At 40.1% G+C, this 27,959-nt stretch overlaps 1 protein-coding gene across 3 annotated transcripts in view; it reads right to left on the bottom strand.

The window, feature by feature from the left end:
- Positions 1-3,748: 3,748 nt before the first annotated feature.
- Positions 3,749-27,959, bottom strand: part of YTHDC2 (YTH N6-methyladenosine RNA binding protein C2) — a 34,100-nt gene continuing 9,889 nt past the window's right edge. Inside the window, exons 8-31 of one of the 3 annotated variants that reach the window (XM_028748340.2) lie at positions 27,833-27,940; positions 27,523-27,668; positions 26,629-26,764; positions 25,786-25,912; positions 23,643-23,708; positions 23,045-23,223; positions 22,346-22,442; positions 22,168-22,255; positions 22,000-22,080; positions 20,651-20,733; positions 20,055-20,160; positions 18,620-18,739; positions 17,976-18,248; positions 16,702-16,828; positions 15,087-15,292; positions 13,943-14,138; positions 12,940-13,049; positions 11,403-11,695; positions 10,108-10,170; positions 9,261-9,438; positions 7,476-7,679; positions 6,277-6,459; positions 5,869-5,972; positions 3,749-4,024 (exon numbers count right to left, since the gene is read on the bottom strand). In XM_028748340.2, coding sequence (XP_028604173.1) covers positions 5,892-5,972; positions 6,277-6,459; positions 7,476-7,679; positions 9,261-9,438; positions 10,108-10,170; positions 11,403-11,695; positions 12,940-13,049; positions 13,943-14,138; positions 15,087-15,292; positions 16,702-16,828; positions 17,976-18,248; positions 18,620-18,739; positions 20,055-20,160; positions 20,651-20,733; positions 22,000-22,080; positions 22,168-22,255; positions 22,346-22,442; positions 23,045-23,223; positions 23,643-23,708; positions 25,786-25,912; positions 26,629-26,764; positions 27,523-27,668; positions 27,833-27,940 — 3,251 coding nt within the window. In that variant the 3' untranslated portion in view covers positions 3,749-4,024; positions 5,869-5,891. Of the gene's footprint in view, positions 5,463-5,868; positions 5,973-6,276; positions 6,460-7,475; positions 7,680-9,260; positions 9,439-10,107; positions 10,171-11,402; positions 11,696-12,939; positions 13,050-13,942; positions 14,139-15,086; positions 15,293-16,701; positions 16,829-17,975; positions 18,249-18,619; positions 18,740-20,054; positions 20,161-20,650; positions 20,734-21,999; positions 22,081-22,167; positions 22,256-22,345; positions 22,443-23,044; positions 23,224-23,642; positions 23,709-25,785; positions 25,913-26,628; positions 26,765-27,522; positions 27,669-27,832; positions 27,941-27,959 lie in introns of all 3 variants that reach the window. The other 2 variants (XM_028748339.2, XM_077936125.1) reach the window with 2 other exon arrangements.

Consider the following 27,959-nt stretch of genomic DNA (forward strand, 5'->3'; position numbering starts at 1 on the left):
TAGTCACAACTGAGCACCTCTATGTCCCTCTGACTTCAATGGATGCAAATTAAGCAATGGGTGCAAATTTCTGTATTTACTCGAATCTAATGCACCATCAAATCTAATGCGCACCTCAATTTTCAAAACCTTGAGACCAAAAAAAGTATTTGCTGGTGAATGTAAATGCACCATCAAATCTAATGCACGTCCTAATTTTTGGGACGCAATTTGGCCAAAAAAGGTGCACATTTGATACTCATAAATACGGTAAGCTGGAAATAACTGACACACTCAAGGCTGACTGTGTGGCAAAGACAGGTTGATTCTATGCTAGACTCTCAAACACTCCTCAGTTAGTGTGTTCCCATAGGTCAGTGATTGGGCACAGTGATAGGACACATAGCTTGCATTCAGAACACTCCTGGTTCCCATAGGGATGGGAAAGTTTAAAAACCAGGAAAGCAGGCATAAATTGGTACGAGGTCTTCAAACTTTCTGAGTTCCTCCAGAGCATTTGCACAGTTCAAACTACAATAGCCCTTTAAGGATGTTAATAGCCGAGTATCTATCATGGAGGCTGAAGGTGGTTTTCACAATGAAAATCCCTACCAACTATATAAAAAACTAGTTGCCTTATCCTGTCAAAGTGGAATAACTGAGTGAATGCCTTTCCTCGCAAATTCATCTCAGAGGACCTTTCTGAATCCCATCCGCAATGAAACAAGGCAGGTGATGACCAGAGACAGATCCTCTTCATATATGTTGTACTAGCTAAGGGCCTCCAAGAGGTTTGGACTTTACCAGACATCAAGTTTGACGACATTTTGGTAGCAGACAATCCCTTTTTCTATTTCCCCAGGCCTTTTACATTGGTGATTTTCAGTTCTGCTTTTTGCTGGGTATGCTGTTTTGTTGGGGTTTTGGTTTTCTATTGTTACACGTTTCAAATCTTGTTATAAGCCACTCTGAGAATCCTCTGGATTAAAGAACAGGGAGGACCAATCAATAGGGCTAAAGTGGGAGCACAGAATGGAGCTTTGCTTATTATGGGAAGGGCAAGCCTCTGCGGAGAGGATTTGAGCTATGTTTAGAAACACTATCAAGGGAAGGGCAGAATCTGCGGCCTACCTTTGGCTCTGGGTGGCCCAGCCCTCACTAACAGGGCTCCTGTGGGAGGATGCAATGTCTACGCAGATGTGCTACATCCTTCAGGGTTCCTTAAAGCATATAGGAACAGGTTCACATTCACCTCTCAATGGGTGCTTTGCTTCTTATATATTTGTAGTCAGTGGACCATAAATAATGTTTGTCTTTGTACAAATATCATTTGTGTCAGGGAAGATACCAAATAACCAGGGAGGAGAGAGGCTGAAGGAGGTAGTTCCTTTTTTTTTCATGTGAAAAGGGCATTCCCTATTTTAAAAATTTATACAATAGCACCACCTAGCACGACTGTAATATTTTCTGCACTACATCAAGGATGTAACCATGTTGCGGAGTTGAAACAAAGGTTCACAGATGCTTCTAGGACTTCAGAACATTACCAACTGGGGAATGTTTCTTTAAGTTTGTATCATATCTGCACATCTTAATTTAGCAGAATATTGGTCTGAGTGGGTAAGCCCCTACTCATAACACACACACACACACACACACACACACACACACACACACACACACGAGGCAAGTCAGATTTGTAGCTTTACTGTGGAATACATTCTGTCCTTTAGCTTTGCCAACGGTAGTTTTCCAGTGTCAAAGACTGCAATCCTAAACACACTTTGCTGGGAGTTAATCCTATTTCACTTCATGGGTCTTGCTTTTGTACAAATATACATAATGCTGGGTCCACACTGACTGAACAAAGTACATTGAAGACCATCATTAAAAGACAGAGACCCCAATGATCCTATTTCATTCAACTTCTGTATAACTAACCAATTGCTTAAGATCATACAGATCCTCTCACCCCCCAAATTAAGCAGATTGACTGGAGTGTGATATATTCCCAAATATTGGCAACCCAAGATGGAGTGAATGCTTCTGCTTGAGAAATGTGTTGGTATATTCTAGAACCTTCCAAAGAATGCAAAGAGCAGGCAACAGAATCACTCAAAAAAGCAAATTGATACCAGTGCAAAAGGACTTTGCAAATGTGCAATAGTGCCCTAAGAAGGCTATTTGTATTCCACATTATTGTACAAAAGGGGTTTTTTTCATTTCTCCTCATAAACAGGGTCAAAAAAAGGGGGGGGGAGGGCTTCAATTACTTCCAAGAGAAGTTGCCACCCAGCATTAAACCTAGGGGCATTTCCAGAATGGCTTGAAGAAACAAAAAAGCAAACATGCTTTCCTGTATAAGAAGGCTCAAGGGCTTGGGCCAGCCATGGAAGTATCACAGCTTGAAAAGTGCTTTTGGAGAAGGGTTTTTTAATTTTCAAATCGCAAAGAGTAAAAACTGATTTTGAGAAAAAAAGTTCCATGCACGTAAAGGAGGCTCCCTGGCAGTTGAAGCTGCTCAAAATCTCAGTCCCCTATCCAAGAATTATGAAAGGCCAGATGCATAGTAGGCAAAAACGTTCTTCTTCAACCAGGCCTTTGGCTGATTAACATCCAATACCCTTTTAAATGTGTTGAGGGAAGGGTTTGTTTATGTTCTTATTTTTATTATATATTTTGTGTTTTTTATATTGCATTTTTTATGTTGTGAGTTGCCCAAAGATCTATGGATGAAGGACGATATACAAATTTAATAAATATAAAAAAATAAAAGAAGGCTGTTGACAAGGCAAGGTTATTAAATGAGCAAAGCAGGATAGTCTGTTACTGCCACATACCACCTAGATCAGGTATTTTTATGCTTTTGCTGCTTTCATTGTCACTGGACAGCTCTGTAAGCACCACTACCTAAGCCTTAGCGCTTTTCAACTATGCATTTGTTATTATTAAACTGTTTGTTCTTTACAGTAGTACCTCGGGTTACAGACGCTTCAGGTTACAGACTCCACTAACCCAGAAATAGAACCTCAGGTTAAGAACTTTGCTTCAGGATGAGAACAGAAATCTCACAGCGGTGGTGCGGCAGCAGTGGGAGGCCCCATTAGCTAAAGTGGTACCTCAGGTTAAGAACAGTTTCAGGTTAAGAACAGACCTCCAGAACGAAGTAAGTTCTTAACCCGAGGTACCACTGTATATGGAGCTAGAGAAGAGAGCGCTTCATTGATACATTCATATTTTATCACTCTTTGTTGTGACCCGTTTTGACTGTAATGCATGCAGAGTAAGAGGGCTGGCTATGAAAGGAATCCGGAACTTTTGGATTTTGAGATTTAGACAGGCCAACCCATAAAAACACATATGGACAGTAAAAGGACATATAGCAACTTGATATGTACACACACGAAGAAATATCTTGATTTCCAAACACTTAGAAACAGCTTTGTCTTTACCTACCATACTCCCCTAGTTTTCAGCACTATAGCTACTTTATTTATGAGCACACACCCCAGTTCCAGAGCAGAGCAGACATCATAGGAACCAGAATCTCCACTGGCTACTCACCTTTCGTTTTTATTAAAAGACCAAGGTAGATAAGGAAAGACAGATGAACAGTGAACTATCAGTTCAGAACGTAGTGACTGGTTAACCCTGTAGCGGTGACTAGGAAAGGAGGACCCTTTAAGCTTGCGCATAATTAAGTCGTACTATGAAAAAGATTATTCAGCTTTTTAGAAGTCGATGAAATTCACTAACAGGAATAATAAGCCTGTGTGCATGTAAACTTTATTTAGGGGAGGAATGTACATACAACCCAACCATGCTGACACTATATTTTCATATAACTTATTATTATTTTGTGCTTTAGAAATATCTAGCCTATAGCAAAAAAAGCATGTAACTGATCACATTTCCTTTGTGCCCGAGAATAGCTGCACCTGAATCCTGATCTTGAAAACATTTAGAAGAAACATGTAAGACAGCCTTCTTCCTAATTTCCTTTTTAAGCTGTATTAGGTTACTGCAGTTTGTATATCAATGGTACCTGAAGAAGAAGTAGAACAGAATACTTATTGTTGCTATATACAACCTGACAATGAATGCAATTAAACAATCAGATGTGAAGAACTAATTCTTGGTAGATATAGTGCTTTGATAACAGGTTACTCTCTGCGGTAGAAATTGCTCCAAAACACCAATCAGCTAAAAACAAAATGGCTTTATTCTAAATACATCTTATTTCCAACTTAAAACTGGTAAACTGGTAAATGACTGGCATTAGTTAGTAGTAAAAATTAACAAGAAAATGCGACGAGATGTACAGAGGAACTCAATTACACATGCTCAAAAATCACAAATAAGTTCAATCTATACATGAAAATGTAAAAAACCCTTAACAACGAAATGCAAAGCCAAGAAATTCAAATCCCAAATTCATGTAAAAGCTAATCCACTGTAGTTTTATCCTTTTATTAGTGGTCTGTGGCAAATAATTGCCTTTTTAACATTCTTAACTTAGAAGACTGCTCAGTAATTAAACCATCCCTGTTCAAATGCTCTGCAGAAAAGCTGATTTGGCCATCGTGCTTTTAAAAAACGAAACTACAGGAAAGAGATTGAGTGGGGGGCTGTACAAGCAAAGTACAACAGATTATATATTTGCACAATGTAGGTGGGAGCTATTTAGACAAATCAAGTCAAAAGAAATATGGCAAGTGAAAAAGAAAATCAAAAGGGCACACTACAAGGAACTTGTAGGCAATTTTGGTTAGGAGAAAAAGGTTGCTGGTGATTGTTTTAAGAGGAAGGCTAATCAAAACAAAATGGTTCCTTAAAGATACCTTTCCTTCAAAACTGAAGAGCTGTTCCTGATGCACCCGCTACGAGCAAAGAATTAGGAAATCCATGCCCATTTCTGCAAGCACATAATGGACACAGAATAAAGTCAAAATTAAAACACCCCAAAGCCAGCTTTCTGACAAAAGGCACTCATCATTTAAATTGGATTTAATCTGAGGGGAGGAGGCTCTTTTCACTGCTTTGTCTACTCAGTGTTTTAGTCCAGTAGCAGAAGGTGTTCACAACCCTTTCAACTTCGAAGCTGTACCTCCATTTCTTTTCCCTTGAGCCTTGTTGGAAAAGGATTCTATCCAGATGAATATTACTCATTTTCCCCAGACCTACTGCTTTAAATTACAACACGGTTAAAATTTCCACAGCAGCTTTGGTCTGCTTTGGTGACCCACCATTTGGAGTTTGGGTGTCTTAACATTTGAAACTTCAAAGTGAATGAAAAAGAACAAACTTCTCAATGAAAATAAGAGCAGTCCACATTGTTTCCTTCAAACCAGAACACAGCCACATCCAATCTAGTCTGTGCTAGAGGAGTGCTGCTGACTGCCTGCAGCTCATTTCCCTCAGGCATTTCCTTCTTTAGGTGCACTGGTGATCTTAGCACATTATCTATTTCACAGGAGGTGGAACTGTGGAGGAGAACGACAAAGTTTTAAGTCTTTATTCGTCAAACAAAAACTTCTGCTTAATTTTGGCAAATGGCAATGTGATTTTCTCAAGTGGTCACTCTGTACATCAAGCTTGTTCTGGAAGAGCATTTTAAAACACAGGAAATTACTACGCTGGCCTTGCAATCTTCTGCTTCACTTGGCTGCTCTATTGGCCTTTCACTCTGCATCCTCCCTCCACAGCTGTCACCCTGGTGCAGTATTTTAGCTCCACTTCCCCCTCTCCTAGCCTTAAAATCTAGTGACGTGTGGATCTATCCAATATTACATCAATAACCACTTGAGAACAGCTACTACTTTCTCTAAGCTTCACCAACAGGGTTAGAAAACCTTCAAATTCATTCACATTCTCATCTGGAGAGTATACCTCAAAAGCTGCCCGTCGTATTTTCAATCAGCCGCATTTTTCTCTCCTAAAGGAATACGGTCCCAGAGCTGTAGCAACTGTTCACCAACCTGAGGTTCCAGTTCCTACACCAGGGGAGGGGGGAAAGTGATGGTGTTATAAGGCCCGGATATAAAAAGGAGACCACTACGTGGAAATGACAACTAGCCTCAGTAGAGGCTGCTTCAATTACAAAGCCGAAGTTACGTCCTTCACTCTACAGGGAAATTTCTTACATCTTGATGTTATTTTAAATAGTGAGATAAAACTGGCCATTACCGGTTTTAAAAAATGAACTATGTCAAGACATTCTTGACAAGGAAGACAGAGGGAATCAAGTAATCCATCCTTGAGCATATCCTTGTACTCAGGGCTGTAAAACCAACATACCTGGCCATCTCGACTTATTTGTACTTTCTTGTTGTCGTTCCAAGGGTTGAGTAAGTGGTGAGCAAACTGAAAAGGAAGACTTTCTTTCCGGATCCACTCCACCTTGAATACTCCTCCTAAGCCAGCAGAACCCCAGTCCTGACTCTTCTCACGCCCAATCTCTGAAGACATTCGAGCAAAGCCCTACAACACATTTAAAATGTTAGAATCTAAATAAAATCAGTTTTTACTCTGTACCACATCAGGTGCTATCCAAATCAGAGTAGGACCATTGAAATAAATTAACTGAAGTCCATCAATCTCAGTAGGTTTATTCCAAGTATGGCTTAGTTGGAGAGCATCTATTCTCACTTAGTAGGAAAAAAACCTGATAGGTTAATGGGTTGTCTTTTTATCCCAAGCTGACTTCTAATATTTCTTGGGGGAGCAGGATATCCAAAATAAAACCATGTGTCAGGAGAAGAATATTTTAATATGCTTCTCTGACCAGTTTTTGCTTGAAAAAATGCACAGCATTCTTTTTTTTTTTTACCTCAATACATTAATTCATAAAACAGAAAGAGGGTTTTAGAAGTTGTTTTCCTATCTCAAGCCAAATTCAAATGCTTTGGCGTGGCAAAATGCCCCCCAATAACGCCACGTGTAGTGCTGCAGAAGGAGGCGACTTCGCTGCTTATCTGGGTTGTTTTTTGCTTGAAAAACCACATGAATCTTACTACTGTCTGGGGTAAAGATTCAGTCAGCTGTTTTTCTTCAGGTGCTTAGTTGCCGCGGGTGCTTTTTGTTTACAAAAAAGAAAATGTAAATGTTAAGTGGCTGAAGTTTGAGGATACTGTTTACTACCATGTTTGAGAATACTGTTTACTACCATGTTTGAGAATACTGTTTACTACCATGAAGATGAAAATAAGTTAGGAGGATTACATTGTGGATCTAGTTCTGTATAAAAGTCACTCCCAGGGTGGATTTCAACCCCATTTTTCATGTGAGGTTGCCTGTTTCTAGTAGTAGTCCTTTGTCAGATCACAACTTGAAAAATTAAGAAATTAACTCTACACACAAGTTGCCTATATTGCATCACTGGAGGAAGGAAAAGGACAAATTATAGCAAGGTAAATGTTGTGAATGTAGCAGATGTTGTTATAGTCTGGTAACAATTTTGCAACATACTCATCAACTTCAGTGTATCAATTTCTCACCTGAAAGTGTCCTGATCCCTGAACAGAAAATACTAAGTAAACAACACTGCTCTCCCAAAAGGCTCGGTTCAGTTTTCGCTCATTACTTGGGGTTGTAGACCAAATGCCCTTCTGCTGTGAAATCTCAAGGTTTCTCAGGTTGCTGCTTTTCATAATGAAGTATCGAACTGGCATATTTGGTCTTGGAGAAGGAGACTTGGAGCCCTGCAAAAACAGATACCTTTTGTAATGTTTGGACACACTCAACCCACTATGTCCCAGCAATTAACAGTAAGTAAGACCACATAAAGAAGGCTGATCGCCAAAGAATTGATGCTTTTGAATTATGGTGCTGGAGGAGACTCTTGAGAGTCCCATGGACTGCAAGAAGATCAAACCTATCCATTCTGAAGGAAATCAGCCCTGCGTGCTCACTGGAAGGACAGATCCTGAAGCTGAGGCTCCAATACTTTGGCCACCTCAAGAGAAGAGAAGACTCCCTGGAAAAGACCCAGAGGTTGGGAAAGATGGAGGGCACAAGGAGAAGGGGACGACAGAGGACGAGATGGTTGGATAGTGTTCTCGAAGCTACCAGCATGAGTCTGACCAAACTGCGGGAGGCAGTGGAAGACAGGAGTGCCTGGCGTGCTCTGGTCCATGGGGTCACGAAGAGTCCGACACGACTAAATGGCTAAACAACAACAACAAGACCACAGCTGCACTACCTGGGGATAGGCTATATTTTGGCTGGGTATTACATTCAAATTCAACAGTGAAACCTTAGAACCATGGTACAACTTGTGGTTTTTTCTGGAAAGAGATAAATCATGACCACAGATCTGAAGGTAACACTAAGGTTCAGCCCCGAGTACCATGGCAGAAGCATGACTGGAAGAGGAGCCTTGCAGCTGCAATCTTGTCTGCAGAAATCTACATGTTCATGCATTTGCACTAAGCCATGGTCTGCCTTAGAATTATAGGAAAACCAGGACAATGATTAGACACTTCTTGTTGTTTTTTTAAGGTATTACCTTTAAAGGTATTTTTTAAGGTATGACCATACCATTCTTGTGGAAAGTAGTTCAATAGTTGGTATCTTTGATGTCAAAAGAATGTAAATACAAAACATTGCAAATTAAGGTAGTAATGCAATGTTGCAATACATCAAGTTGAATTTTATTGGGATCTCTAGCACAACTACAGTTTAGGGACAAACAACCAGCTCTGCCCCTTCTGCCATCTGCTGTCAATAGGTCTCTAGAAGCAGCCTGTACATTTAGGACCAGTTCTTGTTGAATGCCAAAAATCTTGTAGGATAAACGTACAGGTCATATTTTACCAAATGAAGTCAGCTCTGGTATCTAAGCAGAGCTGGTTTTCTGGCTCTTAGGAGAATGAATCAAGTACCCTAGTCAACCAAAACTGAAGTGAGGAGAGAACAGGATTATACAAAAGTAGTCAGCTCTTTTAAAACGTTATGTTTTTAAACATTTCTACGGCTCTCGATTTAGCCTAAGATCTACCGATCCCTTAATTTTCTTCAATGATTCTCAAGGTATTTGTGTTTCTGCTCTACATATAGACACAAAAACCTCTGAGAGGGTACTCCTGGTTCAAGGTGGCAAAGAAATAAGCCATACAAATTTATCTGAAAGAGCTTGAACCATGTACTCCAGAAAAGGAAATCAAACCAGCAATATTTGCAAAATGTTGTCAGCTCCAGGGTACTATGTCTGATTTTATTATTTCAGCAAGCAGTCAGCAGCTTCCAAAAATTTAAAACAGGATAAAGAACAGCTACTGTACCTTCCCAGATGACGGAGGAGAAGGACTGGCACAGGGGCTGGGGAAACTGCTGCTGTCCGTAGATTTCACAGACGACTGGTCTGACCTATCATCTGTGCTTCGTTTGGAATGCAAAACGCTTCTCTCTTTGTATTTCAGGGGTTGGTGAAATGCTGGAGATGCAGACTTCATTAGAACTCTATTAAGTTGAAAGCAGAAAACCAGGTTTAATGAGGATCAAGCAATTCTAGGGAATTGATAGGAGACCATGGCCCTCCAGATGTTAGGACTACAACTCCCATGATCCCTGACCATTGTCCATGTTGGCCTGGGTTTGATGAGAGCTGGAATCTGACAGCATCTTGAAGAGCCACAGGTTGGCCTCCCCTGCTCTAAGAGGTTTCCTGAAGATGCCATCTGCTCACACTTAAGGGGTTACAAACTCTGGTCGACAGGCGGAAGCAGTTTTTCTGTATATACTAGCAACCCAATATGCATCAAAAAGCGGCATAGGGACAAAGACAGGCAAGCAAGGATAACAGGTTTCCAGACAAGTTATTCAGCAGCAGCAGCAGCAGCAGACTGCACAGCAGCCGTTTGCCAGTTACCATTTATCACTGTGGAACTAAGTATGAGAAGGCAGACTGGTGTAATGGCTGCTAGAGTCAAACAGCACCAATGCCTTGTTCTTTCCTTCCCCTGTAGTTCATATGAGCAAGTAATTTAAACTTTCTGGAGAAGGGACAGTGCAATTCACTATTTTTATATTTCCTTAGTAAGCAATCTATTCTATTTATTTTTCTCTTGTCAAATTGCCTTGTATTCTTTGAAGTGTGCTTTTTAAAAGCTTTAAAAATCGGAACGTTACCTTAATATTGTATTGTTCTGTTCTTTGTTTATATCATAGCTTAAAGTTGCTTTGGGGGGATTTCTGAAAGAGAAAACGGCTATATATTTTCAAGTTGTTTTAGAGACATTTTACAAACATGTTGAAGACTAAGTTCATATTATGCTCAAGTCCTTCATAAATATTCCTTTGCTTTTCTATATATTTCTGGTTCTTGCTGATTGTTTTTAAATACTGCAAAGAAATGAATATTGTTGAACAATAAGCTTTTTTGTTAACGCTGCATATTTTTAAAACTACTCTGTTAGCCATCAGTGTTGTGTGAAAACTAATTTCAAAATTATTAAAAATGGTCCTGAATATGTTCCAGTATTATTAGATTACCTTTTTAATGATGCTGAAATTACGTTAAGCTTAAATGGTAGCATACTTGTGTCTGTTACACATGACAATTCTTATTTTTTAGCAGTATATTCTAAAGTTTAAAAAAATTCATGTACGTATGTGCACATATGTGTGTGAGAGAGAGGGTGTATGTGCATGCCCCCATAATAGAAAACTGGGATTCCATGAAGTATCTTTACATATAAAGTTTTGTGTTTGTAAGTCTGCCCTCCTCCTCAATGGCTTTACTGGACCAGGCAGGAGAGGCACTCTTGAAAAGTTCGGAGGAGGGGGACTCAATTAAAATTCGGTCCAGCTATCCCTATTTTGTCCTAATGCATTTTAGTAAAGCTTCAGATATTTTGGTGAGTGGAAGCAACAAGTCAACCAAAATGCAAGGAAGATGTAGGAAAGCATAGAACCTCAGATTTCACTTCTGTTTGCAAAAGACGCACAACCACAATATGACTTTCTATGGGCATGCACTGTCAGATTAGGTCAGGAGCCTAAACACCAGTCAAGAACTCTCCCTCCATCAAGAAATACAATGTATTAGTTTGAGGTGACCCAACTGTGGGTTTGCAACTGCTGAGCGACAAGCAATGAGTGGACACAGAGAAGAGAGCTTATGCCACCTCTGGTCCTCTCCTGCTAGGGAAAAAACTACAGCTTCATCCCTTCTTGCTACTTGTAAAGCAGAGATGGCCAACCAACAGCCCTCTGTATGTTGCTGAACTACAATTCCCATCATCCTAGATCACTGGCCATCCTAGCTGAGGTTGATGGGAGTCTCAAAAAATGTGGAGGGCCAAGGTGAGCTTTAAAGAATACAGACACCTCACGGGGTTAAACCCTGTGCACACTATGTGCTTCCTATTCACGGCAGGCACAGAGCACAGTACTGCGGACAGTACTATCCACTAGATACTGACCTTTCAGCATTAAAAGCATCGTCTGCGAATTCTGCTTCTGCTGAGCTTTTTCGGCTAGTGTTTGATCTCCATGAAGACGCTAGAGGAAGTTCTTCAGATGACATGGGTCTTGGTCTTTGCCCAATTCCCGAAGGCTGCTGTAGACCTGCGGACTGTTCTTCAGTGCTTAAAACAGCAATGATTGCTCGTATGGTTGCCTCATCAACTTGAGACCAGGGCTTTGAAGGAGCTCTCATGCGCCGTAAAAATAAACTATGCCATTTTTGCCTCAATTGCAGGAGTAGGCTAGCAGCCTGTAATAAATATAGTTTATAATTTAATATATATATGTCTTGGAGACCCTTCCAAGAACGCTTGGTGGCCCTTTATTGAATATAAGTGTATTAAATAGTTTTGATAACTCCAATACTTTGAGGAAGTTTGATGTCAGCAACATGATTCCTGAAAACATTTTGGAACAAATGTTTGGAAGATTTTTTTTAAAAAGTATTTTAATTAATACTTCATTCCTCTGTTATATCTGTAACCATGCCCATCGGCAAAGAATTTCAAGTTTTTCAACTGGGATGATTATTCTCATAGGGATATAGGAAGAACTGGGATAGGTGCAGAATTAAACTGCCCCTGCATGGCTTTCTTGCAGCACCGTTTACATAGGTGAAAGGACATGAATGGCTAAGGAAGAGGGAGTTCAATCTAAATCAACATCAATAAATGGTTGAAACATCTGCTCTTTCCACCCAGGCGAAGTGCACAGGTTTATGTGTCCTGTTCCTACCTCCAACCTCCATACATTCATCAAATCTGGAGCTTCCATTTAGCCAGTAGAGATAGTAGCCTCTATAATGGACACTTATAGAAGATCAATGTAACCACCTTCTAAAGTCATCTAAGTCAGTGGCCATCACCACATTTCAGGATAGCAAATACCATGTTAATTATGCAGTCTCTGAATCTAAAGCCAATTAATTTAATTTAACTGAGAGAGAGGGGAAAATACCTCCAACAACTTTCTTCACATCATGTATGATGTTATAAAAACACACTAAGGTCCCCTTGCTGTTTATTTAAAATAATGATAATAATAATCATTATTATTAATTTTATTTGTACCCCACCCATCCAACTAGGTATTAATTCCACATATTGGTGAAGACCAAGCCCCAGCTCCCAGCTGATCTCTCCCAACTAAGTCCTCCAAACATTTTAACCTTTTCTCATATGGAAATGGTTCCAATCCCTTGTTTAATTTATTTTGACTCCCCTTTTTGTGCACCATTTCCTACTGTACAACAGTGGGGTTTTTGTTTGTTTAGATGCAGTATCTAGAACATATATTTTAATGTGGTCGCATCAGAGATTTATAAAAAGTAATTACGATGCTGGGTGAAACGAGAGAGCAAAGAGTTCTGTTTCATTCAGTGGTCAGTTTTTGAGCCTGGAATCCTAATTTTAAGTCATTCTGAGGTCAAAATGCTGAAAGCAATTCTCAAGACTGAGTTTTTTCCTTTCAATTTTTTTCAGATGAAGTACGCACCTCTGGGTCTAATTTGAAATGAAGCCATTCATCCAGTTTCAAGGCAGCCAAGTTAGCAGTAGTTCTGTCTTCCATCTCACTATCACTGCTGTCATTAGGAACACCATCCACTATATTAGAGAAAGGCAGATCTCAGACATTAACATTTACTGTACTCCGTACTTAAACCGACAACAATTATGAAATGTATGCATTCTTAATATGCATCAGGATTAATCTGCTAACTTCCTACCTTGGTGCCTGGTTCAGAAACTGCAGCTAATGGAAAATGCAGCTGCTAGGTGACTTAGTGGGACACCCAGACTGACATGTTACACCAGTGTTGTAAGATCTGCACTCACACCCTATTAGTTGTTGACATTTAAAGCGCTAAATAACCTGAGAACAGGATACCTAGCAACACAGAACTGGGCCTTCCCAACGATAGCACTCACTCTCTGGAATGAGGTGATGACAGTCATGACATTTAAGATCTTACAGTTACCCAAGCTTTCCGGGACTCCAACTCATTTCTTTCTTTCTTTTTCTCTTTCTTTCTTTCTTTTTTGTACTCTGCTTAGTTTTATTATTTGCAATATACAGCTGCCTTTTGCTTTTATCTCATTTACTTAACAGGTTAGCTTATATGACAGTAACCACATTCATATTTATTTTAACAAAGCATTAAAAAAATGAACTGTTTGAAAGAGCTGCTAAAGGCAAGACAATCTACATTTTCTTCCCAACAGTGAGGCGCTTTCCCTACAAGAAAACATAATGTATGAAGCTGCTTCCAGACTTTAAAATAATGAACAGAACCCAACAATCGGTTTGAATTTAAGAGGGGAAAATGAGAAGAGCAAGTGCCAATTTTTCATTCCCCATCCCATTATAAAAAAAATGTTTATTTTACTTTAGCGCAGGAAACAAACAGCTCTTAACAACTGCTAACACAAGTCAACAAGTGGATTAGATGTACCCACACATGCATATTAAAACCGTGTTTCTTATTCTAGCACTATACCTCTGAAGGAGGAAGGCTCCTGCAAAGCATTACTTGGCAACCTAGCTGATCCACAGAAGAGGGCCACAGTGACTGGCGTCACAGTTGAGCAGCACCTGATATTGGCTATGCGGTGGGCTCTTGTCATTTCATCGTATATGAGCCAGTCCGTGGGAAGTGCCTGAATAGCTGCCACTTGACCATTCGCTGGAGGAATCTGTTAGGCAGTAACACAGAAGGAACAGAATTGCTTCTTTCGGTTCGATAAAAAGGGACAATTTAAAACATCCATTTGCAAGCAAACTTCCCCAGCCCTCTGAAGAAAATGGGAAGGGAGTACCCAATGCGCAGCATTGATGAATCGAAACCATTGTGAACCTCCTCATTGCTGTATGGGAGACTACGGGAGCTCCATATAAAACACACAAAAAGCTATGCAGAACAAAAGTACATGGTCAGGTAGCCTTAAAGGTAAAGGTAAAGGGACCCCTGACCATTAGGTCCAGTCGTGACCGACTCTGGGGTTGCAGCGCTCATCTCGCTTTTTTGGCTGAGGGAGCCGACGTACAGCTTCCGGGTCACGTGGCCAGCATGACTAAGCCGCTTCTGGCGAACCAGAGCAGTGCACAGAAATGCCATTTACCTTCCCACCGGAGCAGTACCTATTTATCTACTTGCACTTTGATGTGCTTTCAAACTGCTAGGTTGGCAGGAGCAGGGACTGAGCAACGGGAGCTCACCCCATGGCGAGGATTCGAACCGCCGAACTTCTGATCGGCAAGTCCTAGGCTCTGTGGTTTAACCCACGGTACCACCCGCGTCCCATCAGGTAGCCTTAAGAAAGGGTAAAATCCTGCTGCATGAGGTGGGACGCACAGTTCACATGAGGAATACTGTACAAGGCCTTTACAACACAAACGTCCTGAAACAAGATCAGGTAATACCATTTGGTGCTAAAACAAGTTTAGCAAAGAAACTCAGCAAAGGCTTGTGCCACCTTATTTTACTAGATCTCTGCTTCCTCGTTAAGAATAGCAACTGGTATCGGTCATGGGTTGCTATTATTTAAAATACGTTTCTAAATAAACAAAACATTCAAAGCTCATGGAAGAACTGAGGTTCTCATATCTCCCACACTAATATTTTAAACTTTATACCTTCTTACCTTTTTATACTGGGGCTGACTAAGAACGGAGGTAGGATGAAATCTAACTTTTTTTTCTTTTGGCCCAGTCAAAACAATGTTCTCTCTGTCAACGTGAACTATATTGGGGTACATTCCAGCTACTAAGGCACCTTTCACCACAGCCCAGTTCTCAGAGTTGGTGTTAACATCTCTTATGTCGCCACCACCTCTGGCTCTTACAAAACCTAGAAAGAAAAAAAGAAAGAAATGTATGTCCTGCTAATTAAGAAAGCTATTATTAACTTCAGAGACGCATGTCAGGCATAGCCTTTTTAGCTCCCACTCTGTCATTAACAGTATACCATTCTGAGCAGTGAAACTCGGGCATTTGGTTGCAAAGGATCTTGCCTTGGTTGCAGAATGGGAGAATAAGAGTTATTTTGCACGAGAACAAACAACACCCAAACACAGTATTTTCTCATTGAACTCAGGACACAATCTTTCCTGCTGAAACTTACGGAAACACCATTCCTGTCAGGGACTGGGCATAGGAGGAATGGTGGAGACTGCCTCCCCAGCCTGACCCTTCCAGAGAAGAAGACAGTTCAGAATTACTACAGGGGTTTGAGGGAGGTCACAGCTCAGAGGCAGATGAGGGGGAAAGCTGAGAAATAATGGAAGAGGAGGAAAAAGAAACACTAGAGGGGGGACAGCTGACAGACACAGTGCCTTTAGAAAGCATTCCAGACCCGCCCCCTCCCAGAGCCCGGCGAGCCTTGAAAGTAGTAGAGCAAAGGGCTCAGAAGCAAAGGGCCCTCAGTGCCACCCGTAGGAGACAAGGTGATGAATGAGGAAGTGGGAGAAAAAGGGGGTGGAGAGTCACTTGGGACAACGCCATTATTCCAGGAGGCTGTGTTCCAATCCTCTCTCTGTAAATATTGAATAAAAAGCAGATGGTAAGGACTTTTTCTTGTCTTATCCATTCCTGGCAACCTGCCGTGAGGGTTGGTTCCTCTGCCGCCTGACAATTCCCCGTAAAATACCTCACTTGAGTTTTCTGTGCTCCTGAGCCAAACTCAAAAATATTAGCTCATTTTGAATTAAAACTAGCTCTTGGCTTTGATGGGCTATCAGGCTTATTTATTTTTACCCTGCTCTCCAGCTGGAAAACACTCCCAGAGAGGTTTACAATAATCATTAGTAAGGATGTTCCCATCCACAGTCTAAAACTCAGCCACTACTTCTTAACTGCAAATCTCATTTTAACACGGAGGCTTGAAGCAAGCTCAAAGCAGGATAGGACCAGCCATAGGTGCACTTTTGTTAGGATAACAGAACAGTAAGTATTCACTACACAATCTACACAGCAAATATTACTAGTGTAACCACAAATACACATAACTGGGGCATATTTACAATCCACTGCAATAGCATAACACCTCAAAATGTGGTAACAAGTGGAATATGCTTTCAGTGTAAGTAAACCAAAGGTTTGGTTGTAGGATAACTGCTCCAAAAAACCCCTCAAAAGATAGCAACTGTATCCCTGATCATATACACAGGAATCAGTAGTACAGTGAAATCCAGGAAGAAAGCTTGAAGTCTTTGTGGGGCAGATTTCAGGTTATTAAATATACAGATATATATATATTACCTGATGCTCTGAGTTGCCCAAGCAGCTGTGTTCTCATTCCTATGATAATCTCCATTGTTGCCTGAGAAAGGAAATTCTTCTCACAAAAAGCTCGTTCCCAGCCATCGCTTCGTGCCTTTTGCCATGCCTGAAAAACAAGTTGATTTAAAAGAACTTTCAGAGTAGTTAATGTTTCTTCAGTAACCATTCAGAACGCAACCCCTTACAAACACACATTTCAAGATGTTCAGATCATTAGTATAGAAAGCCTTGATTTCTAGAATAGCAATAATTTATCTATGGTGTTGCTATATCACACAATTCACAGGCAGATTGCCCTGCCCACCTGTCAAAATCTCTTGCTGTCCCTGCAATCTCATCTGACCACAGGAGAGGTGGGGAATGAGCTCTTTTTGCAACAGTCATGGCATAAGCCTGACATAGTATAAGCCCCAAGTACTCTGAGCCAGTGAGAAAGAAACAGAACACATTTGGGGAATACCCAATTCCTGAAGGCTTCTCTCTACATTGTTCAACTACCAGAACATTGCTAGGAACAGCTATACCACTTTGCAAAGAAGAATCCAAGTGCAAGTCCATGGTTCCCCCCCCCCCGCATCAATGGGCAGATGAGGAAATATGGATAGCATGCTATTAACATTTCTCCTTAGCATCATGGATAAAAATAACTTTAATTAATCCTTACTTAATCATAATATTAGAGCAATCCCCCTCACTGCAAGGAGGGGATGTGGACATACTTTTCCCATAGCACAGCTTCCAGCATTATCTGTGTACAATTATTCAACTTAAAAACAAGAGATTCATGGAAAAATGGAGATGAACCAGGTGATTAAAGCCATGGCTCAATGGAAATTAGAAACTCATCTTTTCTGATTGTTAAAACAACGCTACCGCAATACAAAAGCTGGGCTTGCATATCTCCAAGCAGCCCACCCTCAGACTCAGTTCAGAGCAATAGCAGTCTTATAAAGCAAAGGCCAAAGGAAGATGATACACATACAATCAACATAGCACTGCTTTTTCCAGCTAGCAGCAGTTTAAAAGGGGAACAAGTGGCAGGTGGCAAGTAGCAAGGGGGGGAGACAAGAAGCAGCAGCCAGAGCAGACAAGGTGTAGAAAGGCTTGGTAATTGGCCTCCGATAACATTAGTTTACTAGACTACACTAGGTAGCATTTCAAGATGTGTTAATCTAGCTTAAGCGCCTCCTTGCTTTCTGATACACTTCACAAAGATCATAAGTCTTTTGGGGGTTTTTGTAGACTCGCAATACCTGGAAAGCCCGGAGAAGAGCCATATGGTCACTAAATGTTCCTGCAGTAAATCTTTTTCTACACAGCATGGCTGCACGCTTTTGAGAGGCCTGTGTAGGTAACACGAATGGGTCGCGGTATGCAAGGGTGCATGCTATTGTCAGAATAGGATCCAGGCACTTCAGAACAACGGCGCACAGCACCATTTTGCCAAGATGAGGTTCTACTGGTAAGTCAGCCAGATGATAGCCAAGTTCTGTCAGATCCTCCCAGGTATCCATAGCATCTATTGTCTATTTTTTAAAAGAGCAAACAAAATCAGCGTACAAAGAAATGCACAATTCAAAAGCAGGTAACGACTAGACTCCAAATTTCAATTAGCTTAGCAACTATTTCTCTTGTCGTGGCTTCATCTGAAAATGCAAGTGAATTGTTTCATACAAACAATTCAAACACAGACTCGTGTAAAGCCACTTTTGATCAGATATTTCCAGGGCAAACTTCAGAGGAGAAGTATTAAGTAGGGCACTGAGGAAATTGGGAAAGGTGCTTACGGATTTTTTCCAGAGCTAGTAATTTCAGTAGTTATGCAAAAAATTAGTGTTTTAGGAATCATTATAAATAAAAATACAGGGACAAGAGTAGCTTTATTTATTTTACTCACCTTAAGCATCTGTACAGCATTTCTTATGATTAAAGCAGGAGGTGGTTCTGGAGCTTTCATCAAGAAGTCAGCAATTGGACAGTTGATGGGAGCTAGCAATTTTGTATGCAAACAAAGCTCCTAGAAATTAAGACATGTTTCAGAATATACAATATAATGTCCTTACATTGAATGAATTTACTTCATTATGGTCACAGACCAGCAGAAGCAAAACATCTAAATAAAAAGCATAACAGTACCTCTAAGCGGATAATTATTAAATTAATTGGGAGCAAGAACCAAACGTAGATTAAAACATATACATAGAATACTTGATTAAGGATAGATATATTAAACAATGTGCTTGCAGTGCAACTCTATACTTGTCTGTTCAGAAATGCCATGGATTCCAATGGGATTTCTATAAGTAAAGTGGGCATATGTTTACAGGATTAATTAGTTACTTATTTTTCCCCCAAGTATTAGCTCAGTAAATGCATAGGAGAAAAACTGATTGCTCCCTAGTACTTAACAAACTCTTATGCCAGTCTGACATTTGAAAATGTGTGAACTAAAATACACAAAATCGAATATTCAGCTTTAATCACCCCTGATCCAAAACATGTGGTAAAGCTGTAACAAAAATAAAGAAATTAAGAATATTCACACTTTCAGTATAGCAAGTCTGCAGGAAAAGCAGATTTTTATCTTAAGCCTATATGATTGCTCTACTGAAAAGCAAGTACCACCTTCAGTGGGATCAAGGAATCCTGCCTATCAATCAATTGCTCATTTCTACTTAAGCCTTGATATAAAAAGCAGCTAAAGAAAAATGCTTGCTTGTGACATTCTACAGACATTCTGTGCTAACTCATACAATGTTGTTCCTGCAAAGGAATGCAAATAGGCAAACAAAACCAGCAACACCATCATCAGTGACTACCACCGGACACAACACTGAAACATTGTCCAAGGCTGCTTTTTGGGATGATGTGAAGTAGAGGTGCAGGACACTCTTAATACTGATCAGACTTCCACAAGTATTATACAGAAATACAATGGGTTATTTTAGATTCTTTTAAAATTGAGGTGTCCTATGGTAAGGGCTTCAAACAGCAACCTTCCACGTACTGGTCATGTTCACACATCCTGCTAAAGCATAGCTTAGCGTGACATGAATAAAGGAGAATTCTTGCATATTCTTCCCAACCAGCTGGGAAGCAAAGGTCAATAGTTTCCAATACCATGAAGCCTGAATCATTTTTCAGACTCCAGAGGCTGCAGCTCCAAGTAAACTGGTGGGAGGACAGAAAATAAAAGGAAACAAACAATTCTAAACCATGGTTTGGAGTCTAAACTATGGTTAGCACAAGTCATGGTTTGGCTTGAAGGTTGAATGGGACCTTTGTGTTATAAAGACCTCTTTGGATTTAACAATACAAGAAAGATCACTAACCTGTAATGGCATTCTTAGTAGTTCTGGGGTCTGAAATTCCAGCATATTTTGAAATCTGAGTCTACTAAAAAGTCGGAAACAAATTCCAGGTCGACAACGTCCTGCCCTTAGAAACAGTAAGTATTATTTAAGGTAAGTCAATACATAGAAGAGTAGAATTTTAAAAATCAAAGCAGGAAAAAGAGATGTTGAAAGTAGAAAGTAGATTTCATAAATAAGCTCTTTAAGAAGTGTCATTCATTATAACTTTTGCCTGAAGGGCTCAAATTAATTGGAAATGTAACATGCGCTTCTTAAGAATACAACAATATAAATTTTAAACACAGAACTGGTGTGTGATCCAAAGTGAATAGTGTGAAAAGCACAACCAGATGTCTCCAGAAAGATATTATTTCCAGAAATAGTCTAAGAAAGATTTTGCTGAAAAATAAAAATAAAAGTACTAACATTTAAGCTTTTTAAAAAATCAAAATTAACCTGTTTCAAGTAATCTTATACCAGTAATTCTAAGAAATATTTTTTTTCTTTTTGAAAAAGTAAGAATAGCCTGTCTGTAATCTGATCTTAGAAGAAAATATTCATGATATTTGCATTACCTGCCCTTTCTCTGAACGGCACTAGCTTTAGAAATCCATACCATCTTCAGCATGGTCACACAGTTCAATGCATCAAAGGACTTCTAAAATTTCAAGAAAACACTTTTATTAGAATGCAGATTTAGGACAGCAAGGTGAAATGAACACTTGAACGATAAAATAATCTAAATTAACAATAGTTTCATGAGGTAATTTTGGCATACATTGGCCTGGATCCAGGCTTGCCCTTTCAAGAACAGAAGTTCTCTTTCCATTTATAGAAGGCACTGAGATTCATTTGAGGCTCCTGCTGCAGAGAAGGGAGGAGGTGAATTTCCCCGATTCCACTTTCCATGTTGTTGAAAGATCCCCAAAGCAGCTTTTCAGGGGCACAGAGAGCTGCTAGGGAACTGGCAAAAATCAAGTCCCACCCTTCCAGCAGCAGAACATCCTTTTGAAATGTGAATGCTGGAAATCCCTCCACTACAGACTCAGGTTGCATATATATCTGTGTAAAAACACATCAGTCATAAAGACACTGCAGTCTCTACTGTGCCTTATTTCTGAGAAAAACATGAACCCTGGGTGAAAGCCAAGACCCCTGGAATCTCACACTAGTTGGAGATTGGGGTGGCATGTAACAATATTTTACACATTGTACAGTGGTACCTCGGGTTACATACGCTTCAGGTTACAGACGCTTCAGGTTACAGACTCCGCTAACCCAGAAATATTACCTCGGGTTAAGAACTTTCCTTCAGGATGAGAACAGAAATCGTGTTCCGGTGGCGCAGGGGCAGCAGGAGGCCCCATTAGCTAAAGTGGTGCTTCAGGTTAAGAACAGTTTCAGGTTAATAACGGACCTCCGGAATGAATTAAGTACTTAACCTGAGGTGCCACTGTACTAAAATCCTTCTTTAAATGTTTTGTTTACAATACATCACACTTTTAGTTTATGGTAAACTAAAATTAAACATGAGTCTAAGATAAATTTGAGGGGTTTTTTTGCAATATACAGTTGTGTTTTATTTTCACCTCATTTTTAGCAACTGTTAAACTTTATTTTATGTAAACCACTTAGAGACTACAGTGGTTGTGAACGGGATCCATTCCGGAGGCCCGTTCGCAACATGAAAAGAGCGCAACCCGCAGTGGCGCATCTGCGGACGTGCGGGTTGCAATTTGCCGCTTCTGAGCATGATGTCATTTTGCGCTTCTGCGCATGCACGAGCAGTGAAACCCAGAAGTAACCCTTTCCGGTACTTCCGGGTCGCCGTAGGACGTAACCTGAAGCAAATGTAACATGAGTTATGACTGTATTATATTAAGCCGTATCTTTAAAAAAATAGATAAACAGGCAGATGGCATACCTCCTTCATTTTTCCAGAGTCAATCACAAAGACAACATCATTAACTGTGATGCTGGTTTCGGCAATATTAGTAGAAAGAATCTGAAACAACACATTATGCTGTAATAAGAGTTGATGTGAAAAGAATGTGGATTGATAGAAACGGTTAAAAAGTAATTTGATACTTGCTATTTTGCGGATGCCTGGGGGAGAGGTCTTTAGAACCTTCTTCTGATCTGATGTCTGCATATTTGAATGCAGCATAAAAACTTGGAACCTAATAGCAAAGAAGTATGAATTGAATGAAACGCAGTCTTCTAAGAGTAAAACCAATATACCAAAATAAGAGTTACATATTTTTTTTTACCTGTGAGCATTATCAGCAAACCTCTTGTCATCAAACAGGATGCGGTCCCTCAAGCCAACAATCTCATCGTATCCAGGAAGGAAAATTAAAACCGCTCCTTTAAGACGAAGTTCCAAAGTGAAAGGAAATAGAGTAAGAGAAAGCTATGCTTAGCATCTGGTCTTTCATTATGAGCTCAGGTGGTAGAGCAGAAGACCCATGGGGTCATGGGTTCGAGTCCCACAATGGGCAAAAGATTCCCACATTGGATGGGGTTGGACTAGATGATTCTCATGGACCCTTCCAATTCTACAAATCTATTATTCTAAGCCTAGACAGGGATGGGCTACATATGCTCAAAGGGCACAAAGAGCAAGTTTGAGGCTTGTGCCCACTAATGTATGTGTTAGTGTGAAGCAAAACCTGCCCATCTCCATTCATACACATGGGAGCCCTGTAAGAACCATCCATAGGAAAAGAGGAGTGGGGCATAATCACAGTCAAATGCATTTGTAAGTTAAGAGCAGTCTTGCTGATCAGACAAAAAAAGTCAATTTATTGCAGTACTCTACTTCTAACAAGCTCACATGTGGAGTATAACAGCCTTTGGCTTCCAACAAATGTTTTATGTGCATAGTAGTCTGTGTGCCAGAGCACAGACTAAAGCATGTGCATATAAAAGATTGTTAAAATGAAAATAAGCACTACATCTGCATTTACCTGCATCACAGCTGTGACAGATATTGTATAGCAGGTGCATGATCAGGTCAAGATCCACTTTTTCATCATCAAAGCTGTGATGATAAGCCTTTAGGAGTTCTCTGTCTTCTGCACTGAGTTCACTAGCATTTGCATGGACCAAAGAACTTTCATCGAGATTACCCGACTCTAGTGAGGCACTAAAATACAAGCATCAAAAAATACACATGTCAAGAAATTGGCAATACTTGCAGAACATGGAAACAGATTTTTAAAAATATCATTCCTGAAGTTCTTGGTTCCTTGATCTACTTCCACTATTATCTGAAAACCACAAAGGAGTCTTCCCACGAACCCAAGGGCCTTTGAATCAGCTGGCCAGATCCAGTTCCCTATCCATGCTTTAGAAAGTACAGGCAGTTCTCTGCCATGTACTCAAGCACAATGGGATAGCTTAGTCAGTAGCGCATAGGACTCTTAATCTCAGCAATGTGGGTTCAAGCCCCACGTTGGGCAAAAGATTCCTGCATTGCAGGGGATTCAACTAGATGACCCTTGTGGTCACTTCCAACTTTACAGTTCTATGATTCTATGATTCCAGAGTTAATAAACACATTACCAATAGGACTCCAACAGATCAACCACTTCCGTCTGTCCGAAGTGCTTAGCCCAGTCTAAAGCTGTCCTGTAATAATCACAAAAAATTAAAACAAGCATTTTGCTTAAGTATAAAAATGTAACCTATGAATAAAGAACATTTTCAATCATTGTTAGTTACATGTAGGACAGCATTTTTAATCTTATTTTATTAGCCTGCATATGACTAGAGGCAAGAATGCCACTGGATACTTACAAAAAAACCTTTGCCTAGGACTATAATATTTTTTTTCCAATACTAAAAGAAAAGTCAAAAATTAAAGTAGAGCCAAGAGGACAGGACTTGATCAAAAGCTCTATTTCTTTTAAAAAGCAAGGAGCTCTAATTGATATGTGGAGATATAATTAAGACTTTTTTGATTATATAGATTTACTAAGATAATGTTTGGGAAGTGCTTCCAGCTAATAGGAAAAGTGCTAAATGACCATTATTATTTATTGAAGTCTTCAAAAGACTCTTCCGCCTCCATTTACTGTGCAGAGAAACATACCCAATTCTGAACTTCGGCTATGTCTACATTGCACATAATTTCTCCCCAATTCTCCTTGAAGCAGGGAGAAGGAGATTCTTGCAAACAATTTCTGCTTACGGCCGAGTGTCAAATTAAATTGGAACAAAGACCAAAACAGATCTTAAATTAGAGGTCAGAGAGCATAGGCCAAATTCATGCACTGCTTCTCAAAGACAGGGCGGTAATCATCACGCAGATCTAGCCTGTGTGCATGAGCCCTGTTTTAACATGACATCTACCATGTGGATACTGAAGGCATGGTGGCGGAGGGAGAAGTAGGTACATACTCAGTCCTCCACCCTCATTAGAGGCATGTCTGAATAGGGGTTCCACTAATCGGAAAAAGCAGAACTAATACAAACTTAGAGTAACAAGATTCTATACAACTTGTATTTATTAGTTGAACTCATAGCACTATAAACTACCAAACCCAACCAAATGAACTGTGGAAATTAAAAAAAAGCTTCACATGGGAGACTTTTAAACTTTTGGACAAAAATCATGTGGCACATTACATCAAGGGTGAGCAAACCTGCAGCTCTCAGGCAAACCCTCGGCCTACTTCCAGGCAAGTGGCAAGGAGGAGGGAAATGGAGGAGCAGGCAGAAAGAGAAAGTAGGGAGGTAAAAGGAGAGAGAAAAGGGATGTTCTACCCACTGTCTGCTCTGGCCCCACTCAGTGATGCCACCAGTTATGTCCACTACTGGCACCTGGGCCCCCACAGATTACCCCTGTGGGAAGGCAGCAGTAAACAGGAAAAGTACAGTGGTGCCTCGCAAGACGAAATTAATTCGTTCCGCGAGTTCTTCGTCTTGCGATTTTTTCGTCTTGCGAAGCACGGTTTCGGAAAAGTTTTGGAAAAGCTTCAAAAATCACCAAAGTCTTCAAAAACCTCAAAAAAGGCTACCACACCGCGTTCTATGAGTTGCTCCTCGAAGTCAAGTCGCAACTGTATTAACGGTGTTAAGAAAAAGGAAACAAACTTGCAAGACGTTTCCGTCTTGCGAAGCAAGCCCATAGGGAAAATCGTCTTGCGAAGCAACTCAAAAAACCAAAAACCCTTTCGTCTTGCGAGTTTTCTGTCTTGCGAGGCATTCGTCTTGCGAGGTACCACTGTATCCCACTTGTTATAGAGTTGAGTTTGTTGAGGTTTTGCTCTTCAGGGGTGGGGAAGTCGCAGACAAGTAGACAGGAGCTAGTTGCTTTAGTAATGCAACAGACTGTGACGGTCTTGTCTTGTAGGGCAAAAAAAGGACAATTCTATAATCTCCCACTTCCCACTGTATTAGCTATAAATTGTTGAAATTTCTTCTATCTACTTCAGCATAATCACACAAATATTTAAGCAAACACTGAAATTTATTACAACAGACTGTATCCCTGACAATTAGGTCTGCCAGATCTCAGGCAATACAGAGTATAGCACCAGCAATGTGGAGTAGATAGTGTGGGAACTAACAAAATAATCTTGTTGATTAAAAAAACAGCTTATAACTTACCCCCAACATTTCTAATAATCCACAATTTCTCTCTACACACACACACACATACACAAAGAAATGAATGGGGAAAGTTGCAATGAGATTGTTTTACCAGCCATTGGATGATTTGATGTGAATGTTTGCTCCCATACCAATCAGCTGTTCTACTTGACTCAAGAAACCTCTTCCAGAAGCTACCATTAAAGTCGTTGCGCTTGTCTCACTGTGCCTGTAGTCAACTAGGACAAGGAGAAGGGAAAAGTTAGTGTTTAACAAATGCTCAACTCTCCAAACTATTTTGGCAAAATCTTTTCAGAACATTCTGGGCTGGATCCATACCAACTTAGCTGCACTTAGTTCCCACTGAAATCAATGGGAAATCCATTTAAATTATGGCAAATGCACTCCATTGATTTCAACTAACCCAGGGTCCACAACTTTAAAGAGTAGCTTGCATGGATTCTTATTACTTTGGGTTTAAACCTATATACATTTACCTGGAACTTGCTCCAGAGGAAATATACAGAAGATTAAGCTGCATGTTTAAGGAAAAGGAATTGCTCAGTGGTACAGTATCTGTTTTGCAAGCAGAAGGTCGCGAGTTCAATCACTGACAGTCAGTGTGGACAAACTGAGCTAGATGAACCAATGATCTGATTCAGTATAGGGCAGCTTCCTATGCTTTGGGAAAATACTTGCCATTCTCTCTCCCCCCCCTGCCGCAGCCACCCTTCCCTCTGCCGCAGAGGGTTGGATCTTGCCTATAGTGATTGCTCATTAGTCCCAGTCCACTTATTCAAAAATAATTTAAAAGAGTTCCAGAAAACGCCTAACTCCAAGAAAACACATATTATTTTTAAAAGGTATGGATCAGATTATTATTTTTTAGGGCAAATAAGGTATTTATGGCTTAGGCGCACAGTTCAGCAAGGGAAAGTTAAGAATGCAAACTTACCACTGACGTTTTCAGTTAAAATAAGGTGGAACACCTGTGCAAAGGCATCAATGTCTTTGTGTAGCCAAATATCAGAGAGACAAGCATCCATTTCTTTAATTAACCAAGGTTCAAGGCAGTTGACATCTTTTTCAGCCTGAAAATAAGAAAACAACATTACCTTTTTATCTGAATGCTATCTAAGAGCAACAGAAGATCTCCGGTTGCTATTTCCTCACCCTGAAACTGATAGAATAAGAGGCTTCAATGTTTCAAAACTTGCATGCTAGGTGCATGCTTCTTGGCCTTTCTTTGACTTTACAGAAAGGATTTCTTCCAGGTTGATCGTCATGAATAATATACAATATAGGAAGTAACACTCTTAAGTTAAAGAAAGGTCAAGGACCTAGATCTATATACATAGTGAAGCTTTTTGCTGTCTTAACTTTCTATTCTTAATGGCAGCCCCTCCCTCTCAAGTTTAAAAGTAGCTTTTACTGTGCCAAAGTGAGAGAAAGTCCTCTGCAGAAGGCAAGGCATCCCAAACTCATGCTACTCCAACATTTAAAAACAACACAGAATTACACATAGGTGTTAAAGAGAAAGAGAGAGAGAGCCCCACCATGCACAAATACAAAAATAGGCATAATCACTAACATATACTGTATGAAAACAGTAATGAGTCACTTGGAAAGGTGAAGCAGAAGCCTGACTTTACAGAAATCCTAGAGAGTAGGAAAAGTAAGAGGGAACTCTACGAATGCACATCTGTTGTGTATGCAGAGGAGACTATGCTGACTATGAGCTTCATACGCAAATGAACGTTGGTGGAAATTTGAACCTAGATCATACCGTTCTGGTTTCATAACAATTCCTATCAACATGAAATATTAGAATCCTTAAACAAATTCATACCAACTGACTGAACACTGTGTCACCACCATCATCCAGCAGATCATATTCTTCAGCCACATTTGGTATTGCTCTCTGGCGCTGCAATTCTGGCTTGCTGTTGTCTTGTGCAGAATACCATTCAGTCAGAGTTGTCTGTTGTTTTTCCTCTGGAGAACATTTTTAAATGTTTTACACAAAGAAAAGGAGTAAAGATGAAAACGTATATTTACTTACTAGTGTTTCACAGTATATTTGGGGGGGGAGGTGTTTGCAATGTTTGCTTATCTCTAGATACATCTCCCTTCTAACACCTGCATATATAGATACCAACCTCGCTGTTTTTCCTTTTTGTATTTGATCATCTCTTTATTTGTGTAGCCTGTGCTTCTTAGTAGGTCTTCAAGGAACATCTCTTTTACTTCAAATGGTCTTCCTGGTACTGAAGACATCAATATAAA

Source organism: Podarcis muralis, chromosome 11 (assembly GCF_964188315.1).
Source record: "Podarcis muralis chromosome 11, rPodMur119.hap1.1, whole genome shotgun sequence".
NCBI classification, from domain to species: Eukaryota; Metazoa; Chordata; class Lepidosauria; order Squamata; family Lacertidae; genus Podarcis; species Podarcis muralis.